At 39.7% G+C, this 15,121-nt stretch overlaps 1 protein-coding gene across 1 annotated transcript in view; it reads right to left on the bottom strand.

Annotated features, from left to right (window-relative positions):
- Nucleotides 1-13,588, bottom strand: part of SUSD5 (sushi domain containing 5) — a 39,983-nt gene extending 26,395 nt beyond the window's left edge. Inside the window, exons 1-2 of the mRNA XM_072328443.1 lie at nucleotides 13,478-13,588; nucleotides 5,061-5,238 (exon numbers count right to left, since the gene is read on the bottom strand). Coding sequence (XP_072184544.1) covers nucleotides 5,061-5,238; nucleotides 13,478-13,571 — 272 coding nt within the window. The 5' untranslated portion in view covers nucleotides 13,572-13,588. The remainder of the gene's footprint in view (nucleotides 1-5,060; nucleotides 5,239-13,477) is intronic.
- Nucleotides 13,589-15,121: the final 1,533 nt, after the last annotated feature.

Here is a 15,121-nt window from a genome sequence, read left to right as displayed (position 1 = left end):
CTGTCTAGGAACCAGCCTAGGGCAATTTCATTCAAAGAAACAGGTTGAGTGCCCTGCAGGACAGCTATTACAGAACAGAGAGTCTATGCAGAGCTTTCAGACCGTAGCTTACAGTTGGGCTACATGGATTCATTCTTTCATAGAAAAATGAGGAGCAACAGAGGGAACAGGACAGCTTCATCTTCTCAGGCCTGTAAAAGTGCTGGAAATGACTAAATGTGCTACAAATATCTTAATCCAAGTTGCTGACAGTGTTTACGACTGCAAAAATCAATAGCTGCTTTCTAATACTCTGTGAGCACACTTAGTAGGGCTGATCATGAGGAAAACTGTGTCACATTAATTTAAAAACAAAAACAAAAGCAAGAACAGAAATGAACATTTGAGAGAATGCACTGAACTGCCCAGTGCTGCAGGACTAGACACGGAGTTTTCAGAAGATAGCAGTAAAAGGTTTTCAAACAACTCTACAACCTTTACTTTTTGTTTATATTCTGGCAGATCACTTTCTGGTTCTACTGACTCACTCGTCTGACATGCAAATAAGTCATAAGAGTGTCATTTTAGTATAAATAGCTATTAGGGCTCATTCTAATCTGACAAATGAAACCTGCCTAAACAGCATTTCATTTCCTGCACTCTAACAGTGTGTAATACTTCACAAGCTACACATTTCAAGGCTGGCTTGTAAATGACTGGCTTTGGGGCTGCTGGAAGAACTTACCACTTGCCCTCTAGACCCAACCTATTCATCAGTGAATCTTATCTAAAAGTTTCCATGTCCCTGGACCTGCCAGAAACTTGCTTTGTGAACAGCCCCAAGCTCTGAATTGGGTTGATCTGTGCGATTGAAAGTGGAAGACAAAAACATAACCTTACGCCTGTGGAAGATGTTCTGTCCCAGTCTGCTCAAACCACAACACTGATGAGTTTTATTGTGTGGATTTACTGGCAGAGAACAGTTTGTTCAAGCAATTTCCATCACAAGTCAGTTAAGGCAAATTGTATTTGTCAAAACCTGCTGCTTAGGATAACTCAGACTGCAGAGAAAAAAACTGGGTAAGTGAACTTCAGTGAGCAGCTCCACTAGCAGACTGGTATCTTTTTCCACTGGCACCTCTCTTTGCTGAATGGTGTCTTTTGACACCCTAACATGCTGAGAGCAGGTAGTATAAACGTACTGAGAGTGATTCAGAAATGTGCCTCAGACATTAAAGGAGAAACTTCCACAGGCTTATAGACTCTGATTTGGATGTAAAAATGATAATAAGGATATGGCAGCAAAGAGTGATGAGTACGTTTATTTTAAGTAAGATTATAAGTATTCACAAAGATCAAAGAACAGCGACCAGGTATGAACTGGCTGTCACTAACTTATGCAAAACCTGGGAGACTCATCAAGAGATGAAAATGTCCTTACATGCTTATATGCAGTTTTAAGTCTATATTGTGGAAGAAGGACTGAAGCATGTCAGAAAATCTGCAGCTCCACAATGCCTTCACTCATATTATTTGTCTGTGCTTGCTTCTGTTGCCAGCATCTAATCCATTTTTCCTTAGGGGAAAGATTAAGATATTTTCCAGGCACTAAAAAAAAAAAAAAAAAAAAAGAAAGAAAGAAAAAAAAAAAAGAAAAAAGAAAAAGAGAAGCATAATAATAATAATAATAAAATGCATTCTTCCTGAAATTAGGAACTTCTTTTATCATGTTCCCATGTTTCCTCTTATTCATCTCCCTTCTGATGCACATGGTCCAAGAGGATATGGGAGAATGCTGGACTAAAGCTCTGGGATCTTCAATAGATTCCAGTCAGTTTCTGGGTGGGATCCAAGGTATTATTTCCAATTTCTAAAGACCTAAATGGTTTTGGACTAGTAAATGTGGGCGGTGACTTCCTTCTCTGGGCCATGCCATCACAGTTGAAGATGTGAAGCTCCATCAAGACAAATAACACAAGATGTACCCATTGAGGAGTCCTGTGTTTTGGAAATAATTTTGCCTATTTCTGTAATCATGTGAAGCCTGTTTTGCCCTCTCCTTGTTAAATCATTTGAGGAGAGTGTGGATTGAAGTGTTCATATTCACAGCTTATCCTTTATCCTTGCTGGTATTTTTCATTTAGTAAAGAAACACCCAAAGCACTAAATAGGTACCTCTAGAAACATTTTTTAAAGCAAATAACTGACAAGTAAAAATATATTGAGTCCCCCCTCAGTAGCTTTTCCATACCTTTAATCACTCTTACGCTTTTTTTTCTTTTCTTTCTTTTCTTTTCTTTTCTTTTCTTTTCTTTTCTTTTCTTTTCTTTTCTTTTCTTTTCTTTTCTTTTCTTTTCTTTTCTTTTCTTTTCTTTTCTTTTCTTTTCTTTTCTTTTCTTTTCTTTTCTTTTCTTTTCTTTTCTTTTCTTTTCTTTTCTTTTCTTTTCTTTTCTTTTCTTTTCTTTTCTTTTCTTTTCTTTTCCTGTTTTAGGACATTTCTAAGGTGGTGTAACAGGAACCCTAAAGGAATTACTCCAAAGCCTCCTGTTACACTGACCTACATCTGTGTGTATAAATATATATGTGTGTATTCATTTTTCATGTTATCCAGCCCATCCCACAGATACTTCAGAAACTCAGTTGTCTTTTTTGGCACTGGTTTTCTTTGTTCCATCCCCAGTGATTTCCTCTTATCTTTTCTGGACTGATAGATCACTTCACACGCTATTGGTGTGTGAAATACTTTCAGGTAGACTGCATAATTACTCCCAAGTATGCTGTCATTGAACTTCATTTGTCATCATTTTATTCATTAATCTAAATCCCTCTAAAAAAAATCTTCATATTATGCACAGACATCTTCAACTTGAATAGCTTCGTGCCATTTGCATACTTTGCACTTTTTTCCTCCTCCAGAGCTGCCTTAACTAACAGTGAAACTAGTACAGTCTTTTCAGACATCACACTTTTCCAGGGAGTAGTAAGAATTCACTTCAGTGAAGCAACTAACACAGATTCTGGTGCCTGCCCAGCCATTTGTAAAATAGTCCCAGAGAAGAGAATAAAGAACTTCAGCTTACAGGAGCTCCGAAGAACTACTCTCTGATGAGGACCTACAGAAATCCCCGTACATGGTGGCTGCACAGCAACAGCATACTCATGTGCCCCTCTAATGTCCTTTCCAGAATTTACCAGAGGAATGGAGTATGGGAAAATGGAAGAGATAGTCTCCATTACTATGAGACCTAAGTAACCACTCATCGTCCTTGCCTGTGACTTTCCATCTTTTCCAATGATAGGAAAGAAACAAGAAGATGGACTGAAATGGAGGGAGAAAATATCAAGGATTGAATAAGCATACTAGGTGGTACAAGCCCATTAGTACTGCCAAGTTCTCTTGTAAGCATGACTCTAAAGGATTTTGAAGAGGACAAAGAAGTGGCTTTGGGGAGTCGTACAGCAAGCTCATTCTAACAAGAAAGGCACAGTAGAAAACATAGAATCATAGAATCACGAGGTTGGAAAGGACCTACAAGATCATCTTGTCCAACCATCCTCCCATTACCATCACCATTAGGTGATACGAAAGGACTCATACACAACTTTGCTTTGCACTTCTTAGACAGACAGTTTGACTAGCTCTTCAGTTTATACGACACATAAGCAACTGGGGTAGGAAGAAAAATTTTGAGGGTTTAGATCACTATTTATATATTTAGAGATTTCTTGATTTTCTAAATATCTAGAGGTACATAGAAATAAATCTTTAAAAAAAATCTTTTTCACATGAGAAATAAAGGAACAACTGAACAAGTTGCTTTTGCTTGAAGTTGTTTAAATATTTTTCAATTGTAGCTATTTTCTGTCTCTTTTGAAAGTTCCACTTTACTTCTGAAAGTACACAAACAGCAATGTATGCTTAGGGTAACTGATAACTCGCAAAATCCAATTATGTACTAAAGTTTGGGAACCTATAAACAGTGTCTTGATAAAACAAAACATTATCACCACTGAACACTGATACCACATTAGACATTACTCTCTAACTTATGAGAACTTTGTAAAGTGCATCAAAGAAATGAATGCACATTTTACACTAAGGTTGTGGCTGATAAGCCTGCTGAAGGAAAGGTTCAAGAGAGAAGACAGAGAACTTCAATCTTCTCATGCTCTCACTGGCAGTTCCTGTATGGTTTCAGCATTAGGAACATGCAACATTTATATCAACCTTCAACTCCAATGTTTCTTTTTTATTGAATCTCTGTGATTTGGTCTCTTTGTCTATCAAATATGAAGCCTCTTCACCTGTGGCATGTTGTAAAGACTGTAGGGTAACACGAATTAGTCACTTGGGTTCTGGAAGCCCTTAACACCATGCAGGAAGAGCACCATGGTGGTACAGCTGTGCTGCTGCTGGTGCACAGCTAGCAGACCTGAGGACGTGTCCTCAAAATCATAATTTCATTGAAAGTCATTTGGATTTCTGCAGTATTCATGGCAGAAGAGAAACATCACTGTGCTGAATTCACCCCGCTTCTTTTCCTCCTTACTTCTTGTAATGCTGTTTGTGAGACAAATCTCAGCCTACTGCCATTTGGAGTCACATGTGCTACCTCCAATAATACAGTTCAGCATGTCCAGTAGCAACATCAGCACTCAGGTAAGCTTTCTCACCCAGCTCCCTGACAGGCTTTCATTATCATATCTAGGTATACTTGAACATGTCTATCATCTACTTAGACAACTGTAAATAACTGAGACAGAAGCACAATTTCTATGAGAATCTCAGCAAACTGAGCATGTACCTACAGTCAGTAGGAGCACTGATGCTGATAACTCAGTATTATGTCCATAGGCTGCAAGCTCCTTTGGGGTCCAGCACCCCACTATGGGCCTAGCTAAACAGAACTGCGACAACTCAGTAGAAAAAAGCAAGAGGAAACTGTGGACAGGATGACGTGTATACCCATAGAGCTTGAACTGTGGCCAGTGTTTTTCAGTAGTAAATTTAGTTTAAGAGGAAAAATATCTTTACAGCAGTCATTTATATTTCTCAGGAAGGTTTATGCTGTTGTTCTTACCCAGCAGTGCCATCAGCCAGCCATCCCGTGGTGCAGCCAAGGAAGGAACAGTCCAGGACAGCCCTTTTCAGTTCTTCTGCAGTTGCTAAGCGAGCACTCAGGTCAACACAAGCTTTCTCAGCTTCAGCTAAATCCAGACCCTGAGAGTTGTTCTTGGACTCAAGTGCAAACACTTTCCCTGCAGCACCAAGAAAGATCAAGTCACTCGCTGTGGCATGGTACTCAATATACATTCCATAAAAATAATGCAGATTATCACCAAATAAAGTCTTCTCGTTCTTACTAAATTCAAACCGATTAGCAATCTATTTCTTGGAATTAATAATATTAGCAACACTGTAAAGACTTTTACTGTAGTTTTTCTTTTACTTATGTTAATCAACAGAAAAGCAAACAGAGCTAAGTCCCTGTTCATTCTTAGTCCACACAAAAAGATTGCCTTTCTTCTATAGGTCTCTGCTTAGAATGTGGAAAGAGAAAGCACCAACTCTCTCTTATATGCACATAAGTAGTCAAAGTCAGAACATCTCCTGTTGGATATAACATTGGAATTCATTACCAAGCACAATGTAACTACAGTTGTAAAACTACTGTGTACAATAAGAACACATCGAGATCCCAGTATTGTAACTCACTCTTCCACGTCAGAGATTTATACTTAGTCTGTAGAATAAAAATAATGTAATTCTGTGGAAATTTGTGCCTAAATGCTGCTGCAAAGCTACTTTGTTTTCGTGTCTTTCTGGAAAGACAGATGGGATTTATTTCTTAATAGAAGACTTTTTTTATTTGGAATGAGCATGAGGACAGATTCAGCATAACAGTTTCTTGAATTATTTTTATGTTCAGTTCAGTTTGTTTTAGTTAATTTAACACCGTGAAAGATGTTAAGGGTGAATGTTAGAGATTTCTGCGATCGGGAAAAGGGCAGTTGGGGTTCTGTCAATAAAGCTTGAGAAGTTATTGGGTTGTGGAATAAACACATTAGCTGGATGTCACCAGAAAAAGAAATGAAACAATGAGATCTTTCACAGTGTTGGTGTTTAAATTGCCACAAATGTCTTCTTTCTGAAGGTAACAGCCCTCAGAATATCTTCTAAACTTTCAAGTATAAATTTAGGTTGCTTGCAGGCACAGGAAGACAGCTTTTAAATGTCTATAAACATTTATGGCTGATTTAAAAATTAGATTAGTGGCAGTGGTTATAGGGAAGTCTAAGTACCAGCACATACTGACTGCTCATTAGGTAGCTTGCTTCACACTCACACAATATATTGACCAGTATCTGTAATCCTTCAGATTGATCTAAGCTGGTTCTGTACAAAGAGTCACCTCCCCCCTATAAGTTACTTCAACAAATTGATAAATCTGAATTTAATCCTACATACAGGTCACTGATACAGGGTAAGTCTGACCCAGCAGCTCTCTGTTCTCTCTAGTGCAGTGTTTAAACCAATGAAAGAATCAGTCTTTACATAGAAATATGCAAAATTTCTTTCATGTAAATATGCCATCTGTGTTTACACTAACAAACAAGAATAGATGGGTCCTGATAAAGATGCCTGTTTTGATGGGCGTTCTAGATATGCATGGTGAGAAGCTGTCCTGACAGACAGAGAGCAATTTAAATAAGCAAGACAAGCAGTGATGATAAGCAACAGGAACTCACAGTACCCAGAGTGATTTTCTCAGGCTCAGGTAGCAACAGTAGTTGACCTAGGAGTGCAACCCAGAATCAGCGTCCTACCACCAGACTAAATCGTCTCTGGATTCTCAGCCGTACATAATATCATGAATTATAACTAGGATTAGGGAGTTCACACAGACTGGTGAAAAAAGCAAGCCTCTTCACACTTTTGTACAAAAACCTCAGGATTCTTTGCAAATGCCCAAATAATGGAGCAACCACAAATGAGTTTGTTGTTTTCAAAGCTGTGAACAGCCACAGTGAAGAATGCACGGGCTTGGAGGAACAATATAAGCAGAATGACCTTAAATTGCTGTTCCTTAGTTGTAGAACAACTTTCTTTTATAAAGATAAGCAGAATTTGAGTATAATCATTTATTGAGGCTTTGATTAAATTAAAAACATGCCCCATTCAATATTTCATAATTAGGCTGCTGGGGTTGATATCATCAAAGGTATATAGGACAAGTTTGTGTATCACCTGACTTAACTCACACGGCAAGTTTATCACCACAGCACCATATCATCTGAAAACTCATAAATATCGACGCGGCAGTAAGCCCCGCTTTCCAGATATTAGCATTTTATTTAGGAGGCTAAACTAGAAAGAAAAATCTTTAAGGACTCAGCTCCACGAACAAAAAAAATTAGAAGAAATAAAGTTAATCATTTTGCCTTTTTAACAGTTACATTGCGCATTACATTTTTTAGAGGTGTTTCACAACTGTTAAGGTAAATTAACTTCTTGCTAGAAAGCATGAAATTGCTAGACTTCTGGGATACCCAAAATATGTAGGCAAATAGGTTTTAGGGTAACCCAGTAAAGTCTTACTGGTCAAGAAAATTACAGTGAACTGCTTCATAGGAAATTCTGGTCAGCCAGAAGGTGATAAAAATGGCTGTCCATTTCACCAGAACAAACTGCGAATCTTCTCCAAAACTCCAAAGTTCTATGGCTATCTACCCAGATTTTAACATGTGCTCTATGTTTTGCTTTGTTGTTGGCTGTTTTTTTAGTTTACAAGTGGATGCAAGCAAGTTTCACCTGATACCTTAGCAATGAAACATTTGGATCCCCAGTATTCTGCCCAGCGTCACTTTGAATAGGGACACTTAGAGGGAAAAAATAAGTAGGAGCTCACAGTTCAACTGTCTCACATACTTAGTGATACACAGTCAGTTTTACTACATGGGTTGTGAAGTATTCCAATAGTATTCCTCTGTTCAACGCACTATGACAGCGCAGAGTAGTTGAAACCAGTTTTCCCTCTGAGATAATATCAAGAGATGTACTATCACCCTGTTTTAAATACAAGGCTGCTATATTTCCATAAGGCACAGCGCGCAAGGATCATGCCCTTTTGTATATTTGTATGAATACCTTCGGTTGTGCAACAGCCACCATGTCTGAGCTCCCTCCCTGTTCTCTTCCTTCATTTCTGCCTGTAACATTTCTGCTTCCCATGGCGCAATGATGAGAAATGTGGTATGGAAACATGTTACCAAACTACATATTTTTCTGAAGATTTCACACAAAGCCAGTCTCTCATTTCAAGCTCAAGCAAGAAATCCATGGGATGTAGCCTTCCTCAGAAGTCTTAATATACAATTTGAGTTTTACAGTTTCAGAATGAAAAATGTCTTCATCATGGAGTTTTTTCAGGTTCCCTTCTGAAACTAGTGAAAAAGTTCTAACTTCAGTACTAAGACATAAGTGATAAGACATAATTATTCCTGTAGTTGATTAACATCTGAACTCGCAGTTCTCAATGTAAATTCACACTTGAAATTTCTTTAATAATAGCACTATATTAGACAGATAGTCTCTGTTATCATCTGCTCACTATTATTACAGAAATGTAATTCTATTTTGATAAACAGATAAATATTTTATTTTATTTTATTTTATTATTTTTAATTATTGTTTGGCTCTAAAATTTTGTCAACAAGCAATAGCTGAATACAGTTCTATTAAAGAGTATCCCAGTATAGTATGATTGAAAACATAACCATAGATCTCAGGGTCTCTAGGATTCATTTTTATCACCTTGTTTGAATTTCTGCGTAACTAGACTGTAGATTTCCCCCTGCAGTTCCAACACAGAGTCCAAAAATTCGTGGTTGAACTAGAGCATGTCTTTTCAAAAGGTATCCAGTCATGATTCAATGACTCTAAGTAATGGAGAATTTACAGCACACTTTACAGTAAACTGTTCCAATGGTTCATTACTCTCACTCCACCTTATTTCCAGTTTCAAATTTTGCTAAACTCAGCTTCTAACAACTGAACCTTATTATGCATCAGAGACTGAAGAGCTGCCTATAATCAGATACAGAAAAGCACAGAAAGGGACACTTCACAAGAGTTCAAATTCCATTCCTTCTTACTTGTAGGAATCCCAGCAGAATTAGCAGAAGACAGAGTTGGATAATTTATTCTAATACATGAACAAACAGGACAAGTTCTTCTGAGGTATACAGGCACTGTTCAGAGCCTACTGAAGTTCCAGTTCTTCCACATCCTCCTGAGGACTTGTACCGTGCTTGAAGAAACCAAATATACTTTCAAACAGAAGAGTCTCTGATAAATAATATGAAATGAGGTACTTAAAAAGGCATGCCTATGGTAATGATATGATGATGTTTACTAGCTCAAGTAGTAGAACCTCATCAGTTTTAATGACATAACTGCGGTAAAAGATGTACATATTTGGATGCTTAATTATTTTTACTTAAATGCTGAAGTCTTAAAATGGAAGTAAAGGATAGTGGAGGAAGAGAAGTTCAACTCTGTACTTCAAAAGCAATTTCATTTCCATTTCTATGGCTGTGTGTAACAATGGTCTTGATTGTAATAGCAAGGGTGGAGGATTCAATAAAACTGTACAATTACAGAGAGAGACCTGGGTAATTACCAGAGTGTTCATGAGTGTAGAGTTTTATTTCTATGAGAAAATAAAATGAACCATGTCTTATTTAATTCAAACTGCTTAAAATGTTGCATCATCAGAAAAGTAGAAACATTTGGAGGTCACTTTTTAAGGTTCTCCTCGGCTAAGCTCAGTTTGAACCTAAATTTTAATGTTAGTAAAGGCTTTAGGATCAAATATTTGGAATTGCTTATGAATTTGTTTTGGCAACATACAAACTTATTAGCTGGTTTGCAAGTAGGACCTGAATTGCTTACACACCTGCTACTCAAGAGCAACTGTATAGATAGAGATAGAGCAGAAGAGAAGAAGCATACTTTCTTTTCTTTTCCTTTGGCTTTCTTTAGAGCCTTTTCATCAAGAAAGACCACAGTAGGATTTTTCCCTCTTAAAATTTTCCAGGACTTTTACTGAAGATCTAAAACTGCTCCTTATCTCTGCTTTTCAGATTATTAATTCTTTTTTTGCGTGTATGTTTTATTTTTCAGAATATTTATTCACTTTGATTCATTTTTTTTTTTTACTTATTGAAACATACTTGATAGCTGCTTCTGCCCACAGACTTCTGCTTAACAGCAATCCTATAGGGAAGAAATTCTTAATTACTACCAGTGTGAGACTTCTTCCCTATAGACTGGAATAGTACATCTAGCCTGGATATGTGACAAAAGGGCAGCTGTGTGAGCACCAAAGTGATATCAGTCTGCTCCAATACACTGCAAAATACTAGCGTATCAGTCTTTCAGCATCAGAAATATCTGCTTCTAGGTCAGAAGTACAGTCAGATCCAGAGTTAATTGTGCCTAGCCTTCTGAATTCATAGTCTTTTACCTGCAACTTCTGCAGTCACAGTGTGTGCTCACTACCAAATGACTTAATGATCTCCAGAGGTGCCTTCCAACCCCTGTGATTCTATGATTCTGTGACTGCCTTGGCCAATTGGTTCTGTACGTAACCCCAAACTGAGCCAACAGAACACCACTACTTTGAAATAATTTCTTAAGTGTTACAAATAGAGCATTTCTCATATCAGGTGTGTATTAGTAATCACTGTGATTCTCTGTCATGTGCTTTTTCTCAGGGCAAGTAATCTGCAGAAAACTATGGCTCATACCTATTTACATTTCAATAGTAGGGACAAAAAGAAGAGTCAAGAAAAGCAGAGGTGACTCCTGTACAGCACGTATGAAACCAGACTCTTGTTCTCCTATCCCAAAGCAAAGATCTGCAGAAAGTTTCCATTTGCACTGGGGTACGTAAGAACAGCTACAATCACAAGAACATAATTAAAACCTTTGTCTTCATAAAGGTGAAGTCGGTTCTGACGGAGAAAAAGAAGTCACACAGCACTGCTGTTTGACTGTGTGGTTCCCATTCACAGATCCGGAACCTACCAGTGCTAGCTGTGGCTGAACAACTCCTGAATGTCGAGCTGTGTTTATTGACTCCTTTCCACAACCTATCTCACTCTGCAGTAACTGCATTGGCAGTAATAGCACTACCCTGATTCACATTTACACCAGAGTAAGTCCGAGCAGGAACAGGCCCTGAGGAGACCCCTATCTGCCTGACCCTGACCACCACAGCTATGGACAAGCGTATTTCCACTGTAGAAAAAGCAAACAGCAAAACGAAACAAAGCTATCTTTTATTTAGGCATTTATTTTTGACTTTCTGAGTCTATCCACTCTACAGCAATACACGTTGCTGTAAATATTAGTCAAAAGAGATCAATTAAGCTTCAAGGCTTTACACTTTCACCAGACCCCAATGGTCTCCGGGTTTACTGCCCATTCTTTGTCATTATTTGTGTGCGAGATAATAAAGCAAAAGTCTTCCTTTGGGAAATACATTCTAAGCAGTTTTGGGGAGTTGCTTGTAACAGGGGCCAGTCTGGATTTCATTGGGTTTTTACAAGGTGAAGTCAAAATCCCTTCAGCACTTTGCAAAACGTTCAGTTACTTTCAGTTAAAAGTACCCAATGCATACAAATGTCACCCCGAACCGTCCTTCATCACTTAAGTGACGTTTGCATATAATAGAGAGTGGCACAGTTGTATTTTTACCTATAATTTCCACAAGTGAGAAACTGGTTTCCTGTTTGGATCGGGCTCAAACGCGCTATGTAAGAGGGTATTGCTACTGTTTAGTCCTCTCGGATCTTCTCAAATGCGTAAATTTATGTGTAACAGTAAATTTTTAAGTTCAAATCAAATGTTTTCTTCTGCACATTAAGACAGATTGTTTGAAGGACAGTGTTACAATTGTTCAGAGTAACAACAGCAGGAGAACACGCCGAGGAGCACGTTAATAAAGGACTTACTCATTTTCAGCAATGACGTTTAAAAGTTAAATAAAAGTCAGAACAGCAGTGTTGTAATAACGGTTGGCAATTATAAAGTACTTATAAAGTATCCTGCCCTTTAATTCTTATAATTGCTTTGCCACTTGTAAAGTTGATTTGACAAACTGTTGGATGTCAATTAAAATCTACCACGGACTCTGCCTCGAAATGGTCTGCAGCATTTTCCCCTTTCTCTTTGAGGGGATGTCTGTTTAGAAAGCAAAAAGATGCCTTTATTTCTACAGAAGCAAAACAAACTGGGAGGTGTCCCTGAAAAGAAAGGCAAATTAATTATTCCCATCCTGATACCTTTTGCAAGTTATGTGGAGAGACTTCATCCACAGTGATACATTCTTTCCTCATTTGAGAGGGATTTTGCTATGGAAGGAGGACTTCCTAAAATCAGAACTGCAGTTTCCCTTCTGTAACTGCAACCAAATGACATAAATTTCAGCCGAGGAGGAAAAATGTTCTGAGAACAAGAAGAGGTTTTTATTGCCCTATAATATTAAGGAACTGTTCTCCAGCATAATGCAGCAAACATCAATGGTAAAGGATTACTGTACTGAATATATATATATATATATCCTGAGATCAGGCATAAGCTGCAAAATGAAAAGAAAAAAAAAAAAACAAACCTAAAAACACGGCCATTCAGCACTGCCTTCCCAAGAAAAGAAACGGTTGTTTTAAAAATTAATAATGTTATCACCAAGGCAAGTCGGCCATCATCAGGGGGGCTTAATTATATTCAAAGGGGAATGGGCTGCTTGCAAGGGATGCTGCCATTCGGGATTACCATCAGTGAGTATGTTGCAGAGTAAGCAGCCGATGGTGATTCAGCCTAGTTTGTGCTCCGATCGAACCCTCCAGCAGTGCAGAGCAGGTGAAGCCCACGTGCAGGAGGGTCAGCTGCTGTCCTGAGCATGCGGTACCGAACCTAAAAAGCTGTGAGCAGAAGCCTTCAGCTTCTCGTCTCCCCTTCCTCAGTACCTGCCCATGTAAGCTGATGTTTGGTAACATCTGAGCTGGGTAGATGTGGAAGTCGTTCAAAAAAAAAATTGCAATTTCAATTAGAAGTAAAAACAAAACAAAACAAAAAATAGAGAGCTGCTGCTTCTTATTTGTGTTCTGGCTTTGTTCTGTTATCCTTACTTCCCCTGGAAAAGGTCACTATCCTGTCGTTTTGTTGTAATAAAACAATCTGAGCCTTCTGGGATCTTATTTCCTTTCCTTGCTTCACCCCAGGATATTTGTAGAGTCTCGGAAAGCTCTGAATCACACGTTTCCTAACCCAAGCTGGGGCGTGTATTTAAGTTTTTTATTAAAAAAGAAAGGTTGGTTTGGTGTTGGTTTTTTGTTGCTGTTGTTGCTGTTGTATTTTTCAATCATACATCTCAACACAGAGCTCTCCTTCCAGCCCCAGCAACCCAGCCCGAGTGGAGTGGAGACTCACCATCAGCCCGAACGGAGATGATCTGAAGGATGAAGAAGACGGGTCCCACACCCCGGGCAAAGGTGAGAGATGATCTATGGGAGCCCAAAGCCATCGCCCCTCTGCGAAGCCCCCCGCTGCAGGAGGTGGTGTGGAGGTTTTCCTCTCCCTCCTGAGCAGCACGGGCTGCGGTGATGGTTTCAAGGAGCCGCTTTCTCTCGGCGGGATCCTGCGTCTTGGGTCTGTGCTGAAGGCGGGAGGGGTGGAAAAAGAAAGGGAGAGGGAGGGAGAGTGGAATCTGTCGCTTGGCGAGTGTGAAGGGGAGGGGAGGTGGGGGGGGGGAGATGTCCGGCCAGCTGGGGCTGGGGAGAGGCTTTGCCCAGCCCAGCCGGCAGGGCAGCGAGCAGCGAGAGCCGGTGCGAAAAGTCACATTGCCCTGTCAGTAAACAGAGAGCGGTGCAAGAAACGCAGACACCGGGAGGGAGGGAAAGGGGGGACGAGACAAGGAACGAGCAGGAAAAATCACTGGCTGAGGGGAGCAGGGCAGCTGCATAGCTGGCGCTGGGAAGGGGTGAGTTTGTGGATAGAGCTGTGCATCCCACGGGAATGGGATGGGGAGTGGGGAGCGCTTTCTCTCTGCAGGGTGAAAGCAGCCAGGGTGTTACTTAGGGTCGCAGGTCAGCATCTGTCACAGCGAGAATGACTGTCTGCAGGTGAGAGCTGAGGAAAGGTGGCAAATGGCATCACACCATGACAGCGGAGCTTTGCTGAGGATGGGGACTGCTAGTCCTGCTGCTCCAGACCAGGGGTTCTGGAAGGGCAGAAGGAACCACAGGTCAAAGTGGGAGTCCACTTCAAAACGCTGCCCTTCATCTCTTCATCAGTGCCCCTGACCCAGAGGAACGGGCTGGTGCTCCTTGGGGATGGAGGTAGTTGGAGTTTCCAGTTGCTGTCAACACTTACAGCAGTGACATCTGTCCCTTATTCCCACTCGTCCTAAATTTGTCCAAACAAAACTAAAAAAAAAAAGAAATATATAACCCACAATAAGAGGAAATATACGAGTGGTGATGCCAGGATTTATTTCACTAAATATATAAACGGAATAGTTTTGTGTTGCTGTTGGAACTGAGCAGAGCTGAGAAATGTTGTTTTCATATTCCCATCCTATTTTGCTTTTATTTCAGCTTCTTAAATTTTTTTCCCTTAGAAATTCAAAGCTGGGCAAAAATGTTCAGTTTGCTGGATACTCCAAGCTACCAACAGCAGGAGCAGGAATCCAACCCACCTACAACCACGGCCCTGGTGGCAGAAAGGGCAAAGTGCTGGTAGACAGATGTAGACATCTTCTGTGCATGACGAGCCTGCCAAATGCTATTTAAAGTCTGATTGATATGATTCAAGCTTAGGAACCTCCCTGTATGATACTCAAGCAAGCAATAATGGTATGGTACTGGAAGCTTTAAAAATACCCATGTTTGATGGATCTGGGTAATGTTCTGATTTAGGTGACTTTTAAGGAATCTTAGACTCTTTCCATAGGAAGTTCTGCACAAACATGCAGAAGATCTTCTTTACTGTGAGGGTGATGGAGCACTGGAACAGGTTGCCCAGAGAGGCTGTGGAGTCTTCTTCTCCAGAGATATTCAGAACCCACCTGGACGC

Source organism: Excalfactoria chinensis, chromosome 2 (genome assembly GCF_039878825.1).
Source record: "Excalfactoria chinensis isolate bCotChi1 chromosome 2, bCotChi1.hap2, whole genome shotgun sequence".
NCBI classification, from domain to species: Eukaryota; Metazoa; Chordata; class Aves; order Galliformes; family Phasianidae; genus Excalfactoria; species Excalfactoria chinensis.
Note: the sequence above shows the minus strand (reverse complement) of the source record. Positions and strands in the feature narration are given on the sequence as shown.